The following is an 18,816-nucleotide window of genomic DNA, read 5'->3' as shown; positions in this document are numbered from 1 at the left end:
GTTAAGATTCCTAGGGGTCTGAACTATGTCCCAAAACATCCCCATAATTTATATAAATCAAGTATGCATCTGTAATATCAATTAAAACAAATATTCATGCAACAAAATTCAAGATCAATCAATTTCAAATAAACTCACATAATAATGTTTTAAATCTGAATTAGCATACATATAAGATCAATTTTAATGTCCGATTAAATCCTGGAGATTACCTAGGCATGTACCAAACACAAGTCTAGGGAAAAGAGTAAGAGAAAGAACTTGCCTTAGGTTTCAGTTTGAAACCTTAAACCGTCTTCTCTAATTATACCGGTGACTCCTTAACTGCCGTCAAACCCCCTGCTGCTCCTGGTTCAACTCACAAGCAGACATTCTTCCTTCCTCCTTGGTCCGACCTTCAATCTATGGTCAAAACCCTAACTTGTTCTCTTAGTTTTCTCTCAAACCTCTCTGTATCTTTCAGCTTCTATGTGTACGTAAATAGGGTTTTTTTTTTAACCCTTGGCAGACACATAATGATAAATATATAGACAAATAAGAATAAGCCTAATCCTATTCATTCTCCAAGTCTATAATAGAGAAAAAAAATAAAGAAAAAATAAAACAATAATACACACACACACACACACACACACACATATATATATTTCTATACGTGATATATTATATAATTTATAATTTTATGCATATATAACTTACTATTTCCTGTCTACTATTATTACTACTACTACTACTGCTGCTGCTGGTAATAATAATAATAATAATAATAATAATAATACTATATCTTTAAATGCATATATACACAAATATATAAGTATATATATACATATAGACAACCATCCATATATAGGTAAATACCCGTACCCATAACCACTCATATCCAAATAGTCCAGTAACCCAATTGGGTGGTCCATTACTGCTATCCAAGCCCAACTCCTTTAAAATAAAAATAAACATTTAATTTAAACAATTAAATACAACTAAACACTTAGCACACATCATCTAATTACATTATTTAATTAACCAATATTTTCAAATAAAATAACAAATAAACAATCAGACAATGAAATCAATTTCACAAGTAACTAATTAGCCAAATAATCACATAATCAAATAAAAATACAATTAAACAATTAATTAAATACCGAACTAACCACAAAATCAAATAAAAATGCAATTAAAACCGAAACTATCTTTTTAAAATTAGGGGTATTATAGTGGGACCCACACGGGTCCTTCAGGCCAAAAATCCAAAAACTATCCAAATGGCTCCCGAAGCATATTGATGCATTCCGAACTCAACAAAACATCCCAAATCACTATAAAACCTTCGTGACAAGTAATCCCAAGCATGGCATATAACTCGAGACAATGAAATGAATAGATATGCCAAAATGTGAAATGCTCGAAAAATCGAAAAAATGATGGACATCGCATTCCTGCACAATCAAAAGTTCCTATCATATTCGGAAACAAAATGTGAATCGAACTTTGATACACAAGCACAAAACCAAAGACATCAAAGCATAGCAGCAAACCACCGACAGGCAGGCACGGGGAACAGTCACAAAGCCAAAGACATCAAAGCGTAGCAGTAGCAAGCCACACAAACACAAAACAGCCAAGCAAGGTAAAATAAAAAAATAAAAATAAAAATAACCATAGTTGGTTTGTAACATGTTAATTATAAATAAGAAACGTAAAGTCTAAAAAAGAAAGAGAAACTTCTAATACCAATTAATGGAGAGTGCAGCATGTAATATACTATAATAGAAATACAAAAAAGGAAGTCAATGTCTGAGAAATTATCTGTTTAACAATTAGACCAAGTGAACTGCTAGAAAAGAAGAAGAAAACAATCAAGAACAAAACTTCTATATAGCATTTTTCACAGAATCGATCCAAGCAATTGTATTAAAGAGATAGAAACCAGTTTCTTGCTTATGAAGGCAAATCGGGGAGTAGGGGGAAAAAAGTAAAAATTAAGATCTCATATTTGGGTACACATGTACTTTTTATTAAAGAATAATCGAGGTAATTGATCTATGTTTAGCTTAGCGGTTAATGTTAGGGAATTGTTCTTTGTTTAGTTTAATGGTTAGTGTTGGTAATTGTTCTTTTTAAAATAATGGACCAAAAATTATCCACAAGCAAGTATAAACTAGTGAAAGCATTTATGAACTGCAGAATAATGAGAGGTATAGCCTCCTCAACTCAATTCAACAGATGTTTATCCCAATTATTTGGCATTAAATACATGAGTCCTATTTGTCATTCTACTATATAGAGAGAAACAGAGAAAGCAGGAGTGAAGAGAGAACATATACAGAGAGAAAGAGATAGTGGAGAAAGATACTAGTAATTATTGAAAGCAAGAATGAGAGTGAGGAGAGAGCAAAAACAGATAAGAACTAGACAGAAACAGATGAAGTTGATAGTATATATCATTTAAGTTCTGCTGCGGTCAATAAATTAGTTATACTTTCTGTGATATAATAAATGTGATTCACCAACCCCCATAATATATAATGAATGTGTAGAACGCAGAGTTCTTGTTTAGCATTCAAATGTTTGACAATATATATTATGCAATTCTATAAATCATCTCTGAAGGTTTATAGAGGGTACCTTACCAAAAGAAGCACTACTTTATCTTGATGAACTTGTTTGGCCATGCAACTGGTTCCCCTTTAACTTCTTCAAGGTAAAAGTAATTGCGGCTTTGCTTCAGTATCATAAACATGGTTCAGCCACACTTTCCAACAATCAGGACCAAGTAGAACACCCTCTACAGTAGCACTAGGAAATTGAATTTCTCATAACAATCGATTAACAGAAATGGAGGCTAACGAAGTTATGTGTGTGTGTGTGTATATATATATACATTGCATATACACACAGAGAGATAACCGTATACGACATTTGAGAGCTAAGATTCAACTTTTGAAGGTCGAAGAAGTTGAGCCTCGGAGGGAGGGGGCGAGGATGCCATTGTTGCTTATGTAGAGAGAGAAACGTAGAGAGAAAAACTTACAGAGATACGAGTGCATAGATCTAGGTTTCGTTGGTCAAATTCTGAGTTGCTGTTCAGCGTGTAAAAAAGGATTAAGAAAATGAGAAGGTTTTTTCTCGAAAACTCAAACTCTTAGATCTACATTTTCATCAATGATGATAGAAAATCGACGCAATATATGCTCAATTTTTACGGTTTTTCGGTGAAGAAGACTGTAGAGTGATTTTAGTTCAGGGTGTTTTAAAGGGAAAAAATGTGAGTTGTGCTTTATTAATTTAATTTAAATTAAAAAATTAAACATTACTTAAACACATTAATTAAATGCAGTAAATAAGAAAAAATATGTGGTAAATATGAAGTTTTCTTTTAAAAAATTATTTGACACTAATATTTAGTTTTTAATATAAAATTTAGTTTCAAAAATGAAATTTTTATTTTTTTTATAAGGTTTAAAGCTTAAATGTAGTAAATAAAATCCGGTAAATAACCATTTTTATTGTAGTGTTATAATTTACATTAGTCAATTCAAGTCTTCATAAATACATAATCTAGCGTATTAATGTATATTAGGCATTCTGGAAATTTACCAAGTCCATTTAACCCATTTAAATCAAGTAAAATAGGCTACAATGGGAACCCAAAACGTAAATCCCAACTCTCAGTCTAACTAAGTCGACTTCTTCTAAGAAGAAATTGACTCATTTTCTAACTGAGTCGGCTCGTTCTCAAATGAGTCAACTTTTTCTCCAACCAAGTCGACTCAGTTGAAACTGGGTCGATTTCTTCAGCAATTGAGTCGACTTAGTTGGAACTAAGTCAACTCGTTCTTACTGCGAGTCGTTTTCTCCGTTTTCAGCCTCTGCAACTCCTCCAAACTCCATTATTATGGGTCCTATGCTTCAGTTCTAAGTCCCAAACGTCCCCAATAATTTATTTAAGATGATTATGCATGTTTACAAAAGATTAAACAACAATCCATACTTTAATTTACATAATCATATAAATAAAAAATACACATATAGACACATATTTACTTTTTGTTTTGATCTGATTAAAGCATTCAAACAGGTTCGTTAATCTTATATAATCATCATAAAGTTGTCCTAAACATGCATTGAACCCTAGATTAAAAAAGAGAAGTATAGCATAGAATTTGCCTTAAGGTTTTGTAACAATCCACTTCACCACATGATATGATACCGTCCACTTTGAGCCTGCACCTGGACGGTTTTGCTATTAGGCTTCACCCCAAAAGACCTCATACCAATTGGAGATGACACATTTACATATAAGCATTTTACCTTTCCTCTACCTAGGCGATGTGGGGCTGTGCACCCATAGCTCTCCAGTGTGGTAGCCTGTCAGTGTCTCTCTCACCCGCCCACGGCACACCCGCCCACATGGTCATCACAATCCAGCCCGCTTGGAGGCCTAACGTCTCTGTCGGCACACTTCCAGCTGGGTCAGGCTCTGATACCATTTGTAACGACCCACTCCACCACATGGTATGATATTGTCCGCTTTGGGCTTGAGCCAGCACGGTTTTGCTCTTGAGCTTTACTCCAAAAGGCCTCATAACAATTGGAGATGACATACTTACATATAAGCACTTCACCTTACCTTCTCCCAGGCGATGTGGGATTGTGCACCCGTAACTCGCCAGTGTAGTAGCCTGACAGTGTCTCTCGCACCCGCCCACGGCACACCCGTCCACAAGGTTATCACAATCCACCCCCCCAGGGTAATCACAGGTTTCATATTGAAAACCTTGAACTCCCTTCTTCTCCGGCCAAATCCTCAACGTCAGCTGCCTCTGGTTGCTGTCGTCCTCCTCTGTAGGTCTGGTCCTAACCCAACGAACAACCTCTCATTCCTTCTTCCTTGGTTCGGTTTTCTTCCTTAGCCAGATCTCTCTTTCTCTTTCTCTCTCTCTCTGCGTTCTCTCATTTTCTCCCTCTGTCTGCTCTCTGTTTTCTGTCTCTATTTTACTCACGTAAATCCCTATAACAGACCTATAATATATGTATATATATGTTATAATATAACCCTACTCCTAATCCTACCCCAACTCTCATGTTTCTGACTTAATGGAAAAGAAAATTAAAAAGGAAAAATAAAATAAATAAGGTAATAATAATACTAACTATATAATTATACGTATATACATATATATACACAGAGTAACATATATATATCAATTTTATATATATCATATATATATATATATATATATGCACAAAATAAATTGAAATTTAAAATATATGAAACTTAAAATTTCATATATATATATATATATATATATATATATATATAAAACTCATACACATATGTCATAATCCTTACCCATCTAGGCTCCTATCCAAGTAGTCCATGAAACCCATTTGGTTGATCCATTACTACATCTAAATCCATTTCCTTTAAATAAATAAAAATAAATAAATAAATATTTAATTCCTAATAAATAATTACAAATAAATACACACAATTAATCAAGCAATTTCACACAATCAATTAATTACATGTATACTATTAAATCACATAAACAATTAGATCAAATTAGCACATAATTTACATAGCCACATAATTAAATAAAATGCAATAAAATAAATAAATAAATTCTCCAAATAATCCTTTAAAAAATTAGTGGTATTACATTTCATGGGTTTGCTCTTAACCCAAAATCAAGAGTGAGGGAAAGGTAGAGAAGAATAAGTATTTGAGTGAGTGAGTAGATAAAAAACGTGCATAAAGATGTAATCTCGTGAGTTTGCTCTTAACCCGGAATCAAAGAGTGGGTTTGTTGTGAGCCCAAAAAGAGCTAAAGAGATTGGTTGATAGATTTCCTATTGAGTTAGAGATTTTTTTATTTTTTAATTTTTTTTTGGGGAGGGTAAGAAATAGAAATTGTTAATACTATGAGTTAGAGATTGAGTGAATGAATGGGGTGAAGGACTGAGTGAGTGAATAATTGTATGTATCAGTATACGTCCTCTACAATTATTGTAATAGTGGAATATTTTCTTTCTGTGGACCTACTCCTAGAAGTATAGGGTGAACCAAGGAATAAGTGAGTGAATAACTGTCCGTGTAAGTGTATGTTTTCTACAATTATCTTTATAGTGGAATATTTTCTTTATGTGGAGTAGCCCTATAGGTACAGGGTGAACCATGCAATATATTATGTGTTGTGAGATGATTGTCTGATTGTTGTGTAATTGAAATTTCATGCATGATTGTTGTTCACAAGATTTGTTTTAGCTTTGCTAAACAAAAGGAATTTGATTCTTAACATTAATCTTTCATGAGTTGAATTGGAGAGCAAAGACATTCACATGATGGAGATTGTGAATGCCATTTCAGGAGATACAATTCGTATAACAAAAAAATCAAATACAACAGTAAATGAAGAAAGGAAAATAATTTTCTTTATGTGGACCTAGCCCTATAGTTATAGGGTGAACCATGTAATATATTATGTGTTGCTAGATGATTGTTCCATTGTTGTGTAATTGAAATTTCATGCATGATTGTTGTTCACCGGATTTGCTTTAGCTTTGCTAAACGAAAGGGATTTGATTCTTAACATTAATCTTTCATGAGTTGAATTGGAGAGCAAAGACCTTCTCATGATGGAGATTGTGAATGCTATTTCAGGAGATACAATTCGTATAACAAAAAAATAAAATACAACAGTAAATGAAGAAAGGAAAATAATAATTATAATGAAACAAACAAGCAAAGCTTTCGACACTAGATGTGATGATTTTGAGTGAAATATGGGACCCGTAATTGTTAAATGCTCTTTCTCTATATTGTATTTCCTCTTTATTCTAATATTATTCTCTTAAGTTAAAGTAAAAAATAAAAAAAACAAGTGGATTTATCAAATAAATAAATAAATAAAAATAATAAAATGCAACAAAGGGTCCCAAACAAGCAAAGCTTTGTACGATGAATGGAGAAAGAGACTTATCGATATAGCTAGTCACATTCATTATTATTATTATTCATTTTATTTTTTTCGAACAAATCAAGAGGACTGCAATTTGTGTACTTGACTTATTAAAAGCCAATAATTTTTCGATTAAACTATTATGGTTATTTGAAGGAATTGTTGATTAAAAGTCAGTTATTACCATTCCTCTATTTTTAATCTATTAGAACAATTTCTTTAAAAATTCTAATTTTTAGGCTTGATGAAAATAGAAAAAAAAAAAAAAAATGGAAATGAAAATTTTCTGAACGTCTAGCCACAAATTACTACAATACATTAGTTAAAAAATGAGACTTTTACCAATGTGACGAATGTGACAGCAATTGAAAAAGTAAAAACAAAACTTATATACCAAAATAACAAGGACAAAATAAATGAAAATGATAGAAATTAAGTATATTCAATTGTATTCAGCTAGCCAAAAATATTAGCATCCGCTTAACAATAAAAATAAGATAAATTGAAGGCTAATCCAACATATACTATTATACTCCTTATTTATTATTTAGAGATTTTTTTTTTTTTTTTGGCCACACTACATTACTACATTACTACATTACTACATTTTATATAACACTCACCTACTCAATTGTCTTATATATATCTCATTGAATCTTATGTACGGTTCATTAATTCAATTCGATACACATTTTGAATATTTCTAATAGAATTAATCTTCCTTGAAGTTCAACTAGTTGAAAAGTAAGCCTTTTACCGAGATGATGGAGGTTGTGAATGTTTTTTTCGGAGATAAAATTAACAAATTAAATAGTGTACAAATCAGATCCAATAATGAATGAACAAAACATATTAAACAGTAGATTAAGGAGTGGGTTAGAACTATAACTTCATGGGTTAGAAGGAGTGGGTTAGAACCATTACTAGAGATTATATCAAGTTCTGGAGAAAATAGGGGACTGCCATTGTGTTGGTCGAGTAATCGTACACAATTCAACAAATGGTTAGATAGTTGTCCACAGTGGTAAAAGTTATAATTGAATGAGCAAAATGTTGATGCATGGCAATTCGTGTTATCGGAACAATATCGTGTCATAATATAAGTAGCCAGTTATAAAAGTTGTCACGACACCCCTAGTTAAGGTGCACTCTCACCAAGTGTATAACATGAATCATTGAGACACTTGCATCCTCTATCCTTAATTTATGATAGCACATTTTTTTTAAACAATCAATTTCTTCAAAAGCATAATTTATTAGAAAATAGGCTCAACCGTATATATATTAAGAGTAAAGTAGTTGGTGTGTGCTAGTTTCTTGCCGATGACAATATGTATATATACACACACTACAAAAAAAACTATTTGATTTATGTAGCTATTCCAATAGATAGAGTCTAACAAGAACTTTTGTCAATATTTAAAAAGAATAAAATCTATATCTTAAGTGTTTATCTCAATTATTAATTAGCACATATGTAAGTTTTTAAACTCTGTCAATAAATTTATTGTTTTTCATATATTAAACTATAACACGTGGACATATAAAAAAATCCCAAGGGGTTGGCTCTAATGATAAATCACTTGGCCATGGTGCCTCATAAATCATTGCTCATGAATGAAAGGTTGAATTTTACGTGATCCATGTGGAGTGACTGCTTTATACAGTATCCTTAGAATTTATTCGGGAAAAACTCCAAATACCCAGTTTCCTAACATGCCAATTTTGCACATGTAGGCAAGCGTGTTTTCTCACCAAATTAGAGAACAAATACGTAACTGAAGACTTGAACCTAAAGCCCATCACATAGAATCTTCCCTTATGTATTTGTTCAAGTCTTCACTTAAGAGTCTAATATCAAAATGTCTTTATTCAAATTATACGTATAACCTTTCTTTTTTTTAGTTGCTATTTACACGCACTTATCTCTTTTGAGTCTTCAATTCTTGACTTCCCTTTAAGAAGTAAGAGACTAATAACACTTGGCCACTGGCCATTGGTACGAATAATCTCTTTATTTTCAAAGAAGCATAGGAATTAGAAATTGAGCGTGAGCAAAAGTTGTCTATCTGCTTAACCATTCAAATAAAATAAAAAATAATTTTAGACTTAACAATAAACTTTTGAATAAAAAATGATTTTAGACTTAACAATAAACTTTTGAATGAGATAGTAACAAAGTTAGCAAATTACTGCCCCGGGGCGTAGTAGTGATAGTTAGAGCTTGGGCTTTCATATCCGAGGTCCGGGTTCGACTCCTAACCTCTACGTTCCCGAACTCACCCGGAAGTATCTTTGGGCAGGACTCCACTCCCCAGGTTTGTACCTCACGATGGGTCCTTAAAGGGCCTTGCGTGGGGAAGTTCTAATCTGAAAAAAAAATATATAAATAAATAGAAAAAGAAAAAACGAAGGTTAGCTAATTACTTGCTAAGCTGACTATCACACATGGAAAGTACCAAGAGTACTTGCTAAGCTGACTCTGACTATCACACAGGGAAAGTACTGGCGTGTTATAAACGATCAGTCGCATCATTCTATTGCAGATATTGGCATGTTATAAACGATCAGTCGCATCATTCTATTGCAGATATTCAGTATATGATGCTTAATATATTTCCATTACTCAAAGAGCTCAGAGTGACAGAATAATTTTCAAAAATTAATTTCTTACATAAGCCTTGCTTGAGCTTTTCTTTATTTGATTGATCTTTAAATTAAGTTCTGAATAATTTTTTAGTTGATTGTCTTTTTAATCTGCTGTACAGTCCATTTAATAACAACTTAACACTTTACATCAAGTATATAATAACTTTAAATCAACAATACAAATATTACATAAACTTATGATATGGTAATATTACAACACACTATAATATATTAGGCATATAGATATTACATGAGAGGATCCATTGCTGTTACCATATAATGTACTGAATGGCAACCATTTCCAATAAGAAAGATGATAATCTATTTATATTGTGAAGCAACACACTTTTTTTTTTTTTTTTTTTATTTTTTTTTTTTTCACCACCACAAAACCTAAGAAATATTAAAATTAAAAATCAAACCCTCTCCAATTGATATTAGGACAGCAACAACACACGCGGCACGTGGCGCACAAACATCAGTCACAAATCCACTCGCCATGACAGAGCGTGGTATTACATTTCAAGAACTTCATGAGCTAGCTCATCTTTCCAACTCTCTGCAACAAGAGACAGTGAATCATATGATGATCCACCGTGGTTCAGCGCATTCCGTGCGCTCTCTTGAAGCTCTTTAACCCTACGTCTCATGACCTTACCTTTTTCACCTTCCATCACCAACCTCACCACCCTCTCTATCTCTTCCTTTCCAATCACTCTCTCTCCTCCCCTCGCCACCGGCTTCATCGCCACCCCCACCTCCTCTGCTAGCATCGTCGCATTCATCCTCTGCTCCGTGTAGAGTGGCCACGCGATCATCGGCACCCCATGGACGATGCTCTCCAACGACGAGTTCCACCCGCAATGCGACAGGAACCCGCCAGTGGAACGGTGGCGGAGCACCGCCACTTGAGCCGCCCATGACGGCACCACCAGCCCCACTCCCTCCGTCCTCTTGGTAAACCCTTCCGGCAAGTACGCCGCCGGGTCGTTCACGTCGCTGCCCACGTTGAAGAACGCCGCCGAAGCACTCGCGTCCGTGGGTCTACGCGCCACCAGTACGAACCTCTGCTGACTCATTTCCAGACCCGACGCCAACTCAGTGAGTTGCTCAGTTGACAAGGTCCCGCCGCTTCCGAGCGAAACGAAGAGAACGGACTCGCACGGTTGCTTGTGTAGCCACGTCATGATCTCTTTGTCCGATTCTGTCAACGGTTCGGTTTCTTTGATCAGCGGTCCGACGGAGTGAACGGGTGGAATGGGCATGTCTTGAAAGAAACGGGTTTGTTTCAGAGCTCGTAACGAGACTGGTTCGAGATCCTCCCACGAGTTTGCGAAAATCCCAGTAGCCATTTTCAACCTACTGACATGGTACAAGAACCATTTGTACTCCTCGTTCTTGCGGTTGCGAACCTGGTCGAGAAGGTCCTCGGTTCGCATCGGTGTGCAACCCGGGACCTGAACCGGTTCTGGCATGTCGACGAACTCGCCCTCGACTTCCCGGTCCAGCGTGGGGAGGTACAATGAGAAAGCAAGCAGAGAAGTGGAGGGGGTGAAGAAGGAATAGACGGGAATGGAGAGGTCTCTGCAGACGTCGAAAGCCTCGGTGGTGAAGGGGTCGATGATGAGAGCTTTGGGCCGGTCCAGCTGGGTGAGGATGGACCGGAGTGGTTTGAGGGACTCGCGGACGATGAGACATAGGTGGGTGAGGACTAGGGTATCGTCGGTGATGAGGTGGGACACGTCAGCAGGTGGGAGGTCGATGACGTGGAGGTCGGGAGGGAGGGTTGGTGAGCGGAGGAGTTGGTTCTGGGCGGCGGAGGCTTCGGTGGTGATGACGAGGAAGCTGACATGGAAGCCGTGGTGGATGACGAGGCGCTTAGAGAGCTCGAGGAGGGGGATGATGTGGCCCATGCCTGGGCTTGGAAGGACTGCTAGGTGGGGTTTCTTGGAGTACTGATCTGATACCACCATGGTTTCAGACTAGTGAAGATAACAGAAGAACAATTAAGTTGCTATATGTTTGAGTGCAGTTGATATCTATAATATATACATGGCATTGTTTATATAGGCACTTCACACTTGGGAAAGCAAGTAGCAGGAGAACACTCGTGAGTCAACAAACTCAGCTTGCTGTCACGGGCTTAGAGTTTCAGCACCACTCTACCTGCTCCCGTGCGGCACCAAGACGTTGCTTTCACTCTCGCAAGTACTTGGTCAGCCTAACTCCCGTGCACACCTTAGCCAACACACTCCCCTCGTGCGCTTACTAGTGTTGTAGTTGCCCTCGCCCTCTCCTCACTTGGCTTGCACACTCACACACACTAAGGCACTTAAGTTGGCAAGGAAATAACACTTCTATTACTTCAAAGAATGCTTTGTACAAGGCTAACACTCAAGCTCTCTACAAGGCTCTCAAGACTCACTCCAGGACTTGTTGTTTGCAAAATGAAGTCCTACTCCTATTTATAGGCATCCCCATCCCTAATGGATGGTTAGGATGCATTCTAACCAACGGTGGAGATTGATTATCTAGAATCTTCTTCCACCTTCTACACATCTCCATACATATCTACAACATTCTAGAACCTTCCACACACTTCTAGAATATACTACACATATCTAGAATCTTCCACACAACTCTAGACTACTCCGGAAGACTCTAGAAACTCCACTTGCCATGCAGTTGCCATGCAGCGTCCTCCTTAGCGTCTGCGTGTCACCTGCGTGGTACAACCTCCATAGGCGGGGCGTGACATTGCGCTGGGTTGCTCTTATGGTTTACCTTTAAAAAGAAAGAAAACATAAACTTAAATTATTAAACGCTAGAATCTGCTGCTGAGTTAAATTATTAATCAGTCATTGAAATATCATGCCAATTTTTGCAGCTTTTATATATATATATATATATATATATATATGATATTATGCTTGGAGACATGCAAAGCATGGCGAGACAATTATTTACCCACTAAAAGAAAAAAGAGTTGTTGAATACCGTAACTTAATTGCCAAACCGTAATTTAGAAAGACAACCGTAACTCACAAAGACAATTATTTACCTGATAAAAGAAAAAAAAAATATTATTGAATACTCTCTTTGTCCCATTTTAATTGTCGCATTCAGAGAGTCACGATTCCGAAGACGATAATTAAAGTGGGACGGAGATTATAATTAATTAATACCGTGAGAAAAAGGTACTACGTACTATATTTTAGAGTAGCTAGTACAATTAATTAATTATATGATGATGAGATTAGATTGGATAATCTTCTGTATTTGCGTCTCTAATTCACGAGGCCGGATAGCGTGAAAACGATTGCTTTCCTGCACAAAAGTGACATTCACGTCTATACAACATACCCCAATCTAATCAATTAACATTATCACACTTATCATACTATATATCAATGATATTATATATATATATATAATTGGTTAGATTGGGGTATGTTGTATAGACGTGAATGTCACTTTTGCGCAGGAAAGCAATCGTTTTCACGCTATCCGCACAATGTGGTCCGGATATATATTACTTTATGAGCCCATAACCTACTGAAAATACATATTTATATAGATATATTATGGGCACATGATACTGCTCTGCTTATATCAATCCAAGCTTGCAGCTAGGAGAGAGAGTTATTAGGAAAGTGGAAGAGAATTAAAGAATCCGATAGTCCTATTAATTCATGCTCGTTCTTGCGAAAATGAAATTGCGCCAGTATTTCAAGGACAAGAACATCACATCTCTCTCTCTCTCTCTCTCTATATATATATATAAGGAGATATTTGGGACATCCACTAGAGAGAAAAAGATGTTCAAAAAGTCATGATCCGAAAATATCAGATAGATCGTCCCCTAGAAGTTTCCATTGTGTCCTTTTCTTTTTTCTATTTTTCATGAAAATTTGGCCCAGCAAACAAAACTGCTTTAATCATCGTCATTATCGTTTATAGCGGCGTTTTAGATAAATGGTTCACCTAAACGCTGACCATATTTAGATTTTATAGCTCAGTTGCACTAATTTCTTCACTTGCATGTTGGTTCAAAATAAGTTTTCACTTTTTCATATTTAACTATTTCAAAATAATTGTTTAAATTCAAAAGTTAATGTAATAAATTTTATACAAGTAACATTTTTAATTTACTTTTTTTATAAAAATAATTAAATGTAAAACATTATTACGTACGTGAATCCATAGTTTTTTTTTTTTTTTTTTTTTTGTTAAAAGCTATAAAGCACGGACACCGACACGGGACACGGGTACGATATGATACGGATAGAGCGATACGACAAATTTCAAAAAAATAGAACAGGAACAAGGCAAGGATATAGTAATAAAATAATAATATATATATTTTATTATATATAAAATTTTAATTTTTCTTAATTTTTAATTTACATTAATAGACATGATCCATTTAAATTAAGTCTAATCCAAATTCTATTAAAATTCAAACAATAAATATGTAATATATCTTTATATCCAATACTAGAATTTGTATCAATACTAGAATAGATTAAACTTTGTAGCCAAACAAATTGAAAAGGAGAAAAGAGATAAGATATAAGATATAAGATTACAATCTTATCTCCTCGGTCTTCCCATCTTTGACTGACCATATTCTCTCTCAAGATGAAATTTCCTCTTTTATTGACCACTGACAGATCGAAGAAGAAAAAGGCGATCAAGTCTTTGGTTGAGATCTTTTCGCACCGAGACGAGAGAGACCCAAGCAGAACCGGAATTCTTAGCCAGACATCATCTCCTCCGTCTCTTAACTCTCTATCTTCCTTCTCCTCCATCTATTGATTTCTTCTTTCATTCTGTCTTCGATTGATCCACACCAACCAGAGCATGATCATGAGGTTCTATATCATCTCTTTGTTGATTTCCCTTCTATCTTCCAATTTCTCTCTCATCCCCTCCATTTTTTTTATCTAGAGTTGCTTTTGGTTAACTACAGTCTCCTTCGGTGTACCAGCCATGTCCTTCGGAGTGTCCCGACCGTATCTTATGGCGTGTCCGATTTGAAAAAATGAATAAAAAAAATAGGACACCGGTATAAAGGTGTCGGACACGTGTCCGACACTGGTACATCACCCCTACCACGCGTGTCCGTGCTTCATAGCTCGTGACACTACAAGATAGAATTTCTAGAATTGGATGGAACATCTAAAAGGTTTCTCAAACTCTATCTATTTATGTACTAACAACATCTTCAATGGACTCTCTAGAATTAGACTCTCCGAATTTGCACACATCAGCATTTTTCAATAGTCGCGTAAGCATTTCTCATACCCATATCAGCATTTTAGAGTCTGCAAATTTAGCTATCTTATGTACTTCAATGGTGTATTTTCACTCTTCAAAAATATTAATATATATTTTATTATTTTTAAATTTTTAATAAATTTTATTTTTTAAGTTTTTCTTAACAACTATATTTTCCATCTTATATAAACAATTATTTGTTCATCTCATCATCATTATATTCACCTCAATTTATTTTAGCAAAATATCAATTCACATCTCCATTAATTTCAAAATTCTAATGACTTCCTCATCACGATTTTTTCCTTTGTCAGGCTCTAATTCTTCATCTTTTTCATCATCATTTTCATTAGATAACCCTATTAACGTGTTGATACAACATAATCAAGACGCCTTTCGTTCGATTTTGAATTCAGTGAACCCAAAGATAGTAGAACAAGTCTTTAAACCGCGTAAAAGGCAGTACATTCATCGTGATCGAGAGGGAAGCCACCGTCAACTAATGAAAGACTACTTTGGCAAGAATTGCACATATTTACCAGAGTACTTTCACAGACGATTCAGGATGCGATGAAAACTATTTCTTCGTATCCTGAATGATGTTAAAGTTTATGACGACTCTTCATCGGAAAAAAGGATGCAATAGGTCGTTTGGGGTTGTCTTCTATACAAAAGATGACAACTGCAATACGTATACTCGCATATGGTTGTTCAGCCGATCATTGAGACGAGTATATTAAAATCAGCGAGAGCACTGCCATTGAAACCCTGATGACATTTTGTAAGGCTGTTGTTGGTATGTATGGGGAAGAGTACATGCGCTCACCGAACGAAGCCGACATAGCACGACTACTTCGAGAAGGGGGAAAGAGAGGATTCTCGAGTATGCTTGGTTCTATTGACTGTATGCACCGGGAGTGGAGGAATTGTCCGGTAGCGTGGCATGGCACGCACAAAGGACGCTTTCATACGCCTACGCTCATATTGGAGGCGGTTGCCTCAAAAGATTTGTGGATCTGGCATGCATTATTTGGAATGCCAAGTTCACACAATGATATTAATGTGTTGGATCATTCTCCGGTGTTCGACAGTATCGTTACTGTCAAATTCCTCCGGTTAATTTCGTTGTGAATGACCATTACCACAGAATGGAGTATTACCAATCTGATGGTTTATACCCTAAATGAGCAACTTTGATGTAGACCATCCCCTACCCAACTATAGCAAAAGAAAAACTTTTTGCTCAAAGACAAGAGGCCTATAGGAAAGATATGGAACGAGCTTTTGGGGTCTTATAGATTAAGTGGGCAATAACGCAAGAACCAGTGTATTTTTGGGATAAAGGAGACTTGTGCCTTATAATGAAAACATGCATCATCTTTCACAACATGATCATTGAAGATGAGCACCATGCCAATGTTGGAAGATGGACTATGCCACCGGAGGAGACAATTTTGATTCCCACTTTAATTCAAAATTACAGTTTGGTCTTGAGCTTCTAAGCAAATTAAAGTTCCTTGGCCAATGTGTTCTCAATAAAGGCATTGAAGACTTAGTGTTGTCATATTAAGTTTTTCTTTTGTTTGGTTTGCAGCTACATACTTTTTCTATGTATAAGTGTGTAGTCTGTTTGGTCCTCTTTTGTTTCCCCTCTTATTGGGGGCCATGTCATCCTATTCTATACACAAGCTTACCTTTTAACCTATGAAACACCGACACGTCAATATGTAACACTGTATCAGTGTCGGACACGTGTTCAATATGGACACACGTGTCAGAGCTCTGGACACGTGAAAAACATATCCCCATTATTTTTTTTTTGGATCAAACATGGCCAGCAACACCTCATGGACACTCCGGTCGCCGATCAAGCTTTAAAAAAAAAAAAAAAAAAAAAAAATTAAAGAGAAAGAAGAAGATGATATATATGTGTGTGTGTGTGTGTGTCAATTCTCTATAACAATTAACTTGGGAACAGAGAACGTAAAGGGCAGAGAAAGACATGGAGCAAATCATGAGACATAAAGGAAAAGGAAGACAAGAACAGGCGATTGAAAAAGAAGGTGAACTAGTGAAGAGATAGCAGAACGAACACAACTCTCTCTCTCTCTCTCTGATGCGGCACAACACTTTCTCTCTCTCTCTGATGCGGCACAACACTTTCTCTCTCTTAGATGCTGCAGAATGACCTAGAAGGTCTTAGATGCGGTAGAATGACCTAGAAGTTTGCCTTATGGGCCGTCTCTCTGGGCCTACTATGGCCATACGTTTTTTGATCATTTCTTTTTGGGCCTATTGACTACAACTTACTAAAGCTTGTTTAGTTGCATGTATTTTTAGCCTAGGCTTAAAGCCCACCTAATTATCTACATTGTTATATATAATTGATTAATCTTTCAAAAAAAAAAAAAAAGTAAAGAAATATGAGATGTATGGTAGGACTAATTTAAATAGATTATATTTATGAATATAAATCAAAAATTGAGAAAAGAATAATTTCTTTTATATAATAATAAATTGTTCTGTTTTTTTGAAATTTGTCGTATCGTAGCATACCCATGTCCCGTATCCGTGTCCATGTCTATACTTCATAGGTTTGTACAATATCTATGACTGTGTAGAAGCAAATTGCATGTTGTGCAGCTTACACACTTGCGGGGCCCATTGCATATTGTACACTCCATGCTACACTTTTGGAGGCTTGAGTAGTGCCCGACAAAGCACAGCTTTGTGCCTGAATAATAATATAATATGTAAAAAAGATGGTGTGTAGAATAAAAATGATATTGCCTGATAGTATTGTGTAATACCCCTAATTTTCAAAAGGATATAATTGGAAATTAAATTTTATTTTTCATTGATTAATTGATTTAGTTATGTGACTTAGTTGTTTTGTTTTTAAGTTGTGTTTGTTTAATTGATTTAATTAATATTTGTGTAATTGATTTTAATTGCATTCATTGTTAATTAATTGTTCTATTTTAATTAGTTGTCTTAATTGTTTTAATTTAATTATTTTAATTGAATGAATTTTGTGGGATTTAATACTTTAATTGTTTTAAATGACTGGCTTAGGTTACATGGATTTAGTTTTCAACGTGATTGTTATATAGCTTTTCAAAGGTAGCCGTCATTAATTATCACCTAGGTTTACCTATGGGCTGAGTTATATTTGGATTAGGGTTTAATATCTAAACCTATATATATGTATATTACGGTGGATTAGGGTTTAAAACATCATAAAACAAAACGTAGGTTTTCTGTAGAACAGAGATACAGTGAGGTATTGAGAGACACATGGAGAGGAAGATAAAGAGAGGAGGTCTACGTTTTGGTCTAGACCAAGGTTGGACCAAGAAGGAGGAAGGAGAGGTGTTTCTGGGTTGAACCAAGGCATTGGAGGAACAGACTTGCAGTTTAGGACACAAGCATATCATACAGAGATGGTGAATTAGAATTTCAAATCTGAGTTTCAAAAGCAAGTCTCTGTTCTTCTCTTTCCCATGAATCTGTGTTCTGTGCATACTTAGTTAGACTCTATGGATTAAACTAAAGCTTAAATATATCTTTTATGCATGTGTAATCATTATGTGATTTTATGGAATTAATCTGGTCTCTGTTGTTTTAAAACTTAAACCCGTGTTCTTACTGTCGATGCTTAAAACTTGGGTTACAGCTCCTGTCATGGTTAGATTATATTGCTTTAAAATTAATCTAGGACTATGATGGGACCTTAAAACATGTAATTAAACTTATTACAGAGACTGTAAGTGGTGTCGGAGGTGAGGAAGAAAACTAGAAGGGACAACGGCTGCTAAGGGATGGAGAGAAGGCTCCCAAAGGCCTTAGAGCCGGCTCCCAAAGGGGGGAGCCGGCTCTAACGGTACTAGAGCCGGCTCTAGGCAAAATGGAGCAGGCTCCC

The 18,816-nt window shown here is 35.6% G+C and overlaps 1 protein-coding gene across 1 annotated transcript; it reads right to left on the bottom strand.

Annotated features, from left to right (window-relative positions):
• Positions 1-10,023: 10,023 nt before the first annotated feature.
• On the bottom strand, positions 10,024-11,599 carry LOC132279428 (anthocyanidin 3-O-glucosyltransferase 5-like). The gene has a single exon (XM_059781404.1). It carries the CDS (start codon positions 11,585-11,587, stop codon positions 10,130-10,132), a length of 1,458 nt encoding a protein of 485 aa, XP_059637387.1. The 5' UTR covers positions 11,588-11,599; the 3' UTR covers positions 10,024-10,129.
• Positions 11,600-18,816: the final 7,217 nt, after the last annotated feature.

Source organism: Cornus florida, unplaced genomic scaffold (assembly GCF_030987335.1).
Source record: "Cornus florida cultivar Cherokee Brave unplaced genomic scaffold, ASM3098733v1 CherokeeBrave_3.0.0_Hap2_Chr10, whole genome shotgun sequence".
Taxonomy (NCBI): Eukaryota; Viridiplantae; Streptophyta; class Magnoliopsida; order Cornales; family Cornaceae; genus Cornus; species Cornus florida.
Note: the sequence above shows the minus strand (reverse complement) of the source record. Positions and strands in the feature narration are given on the sequence as shown.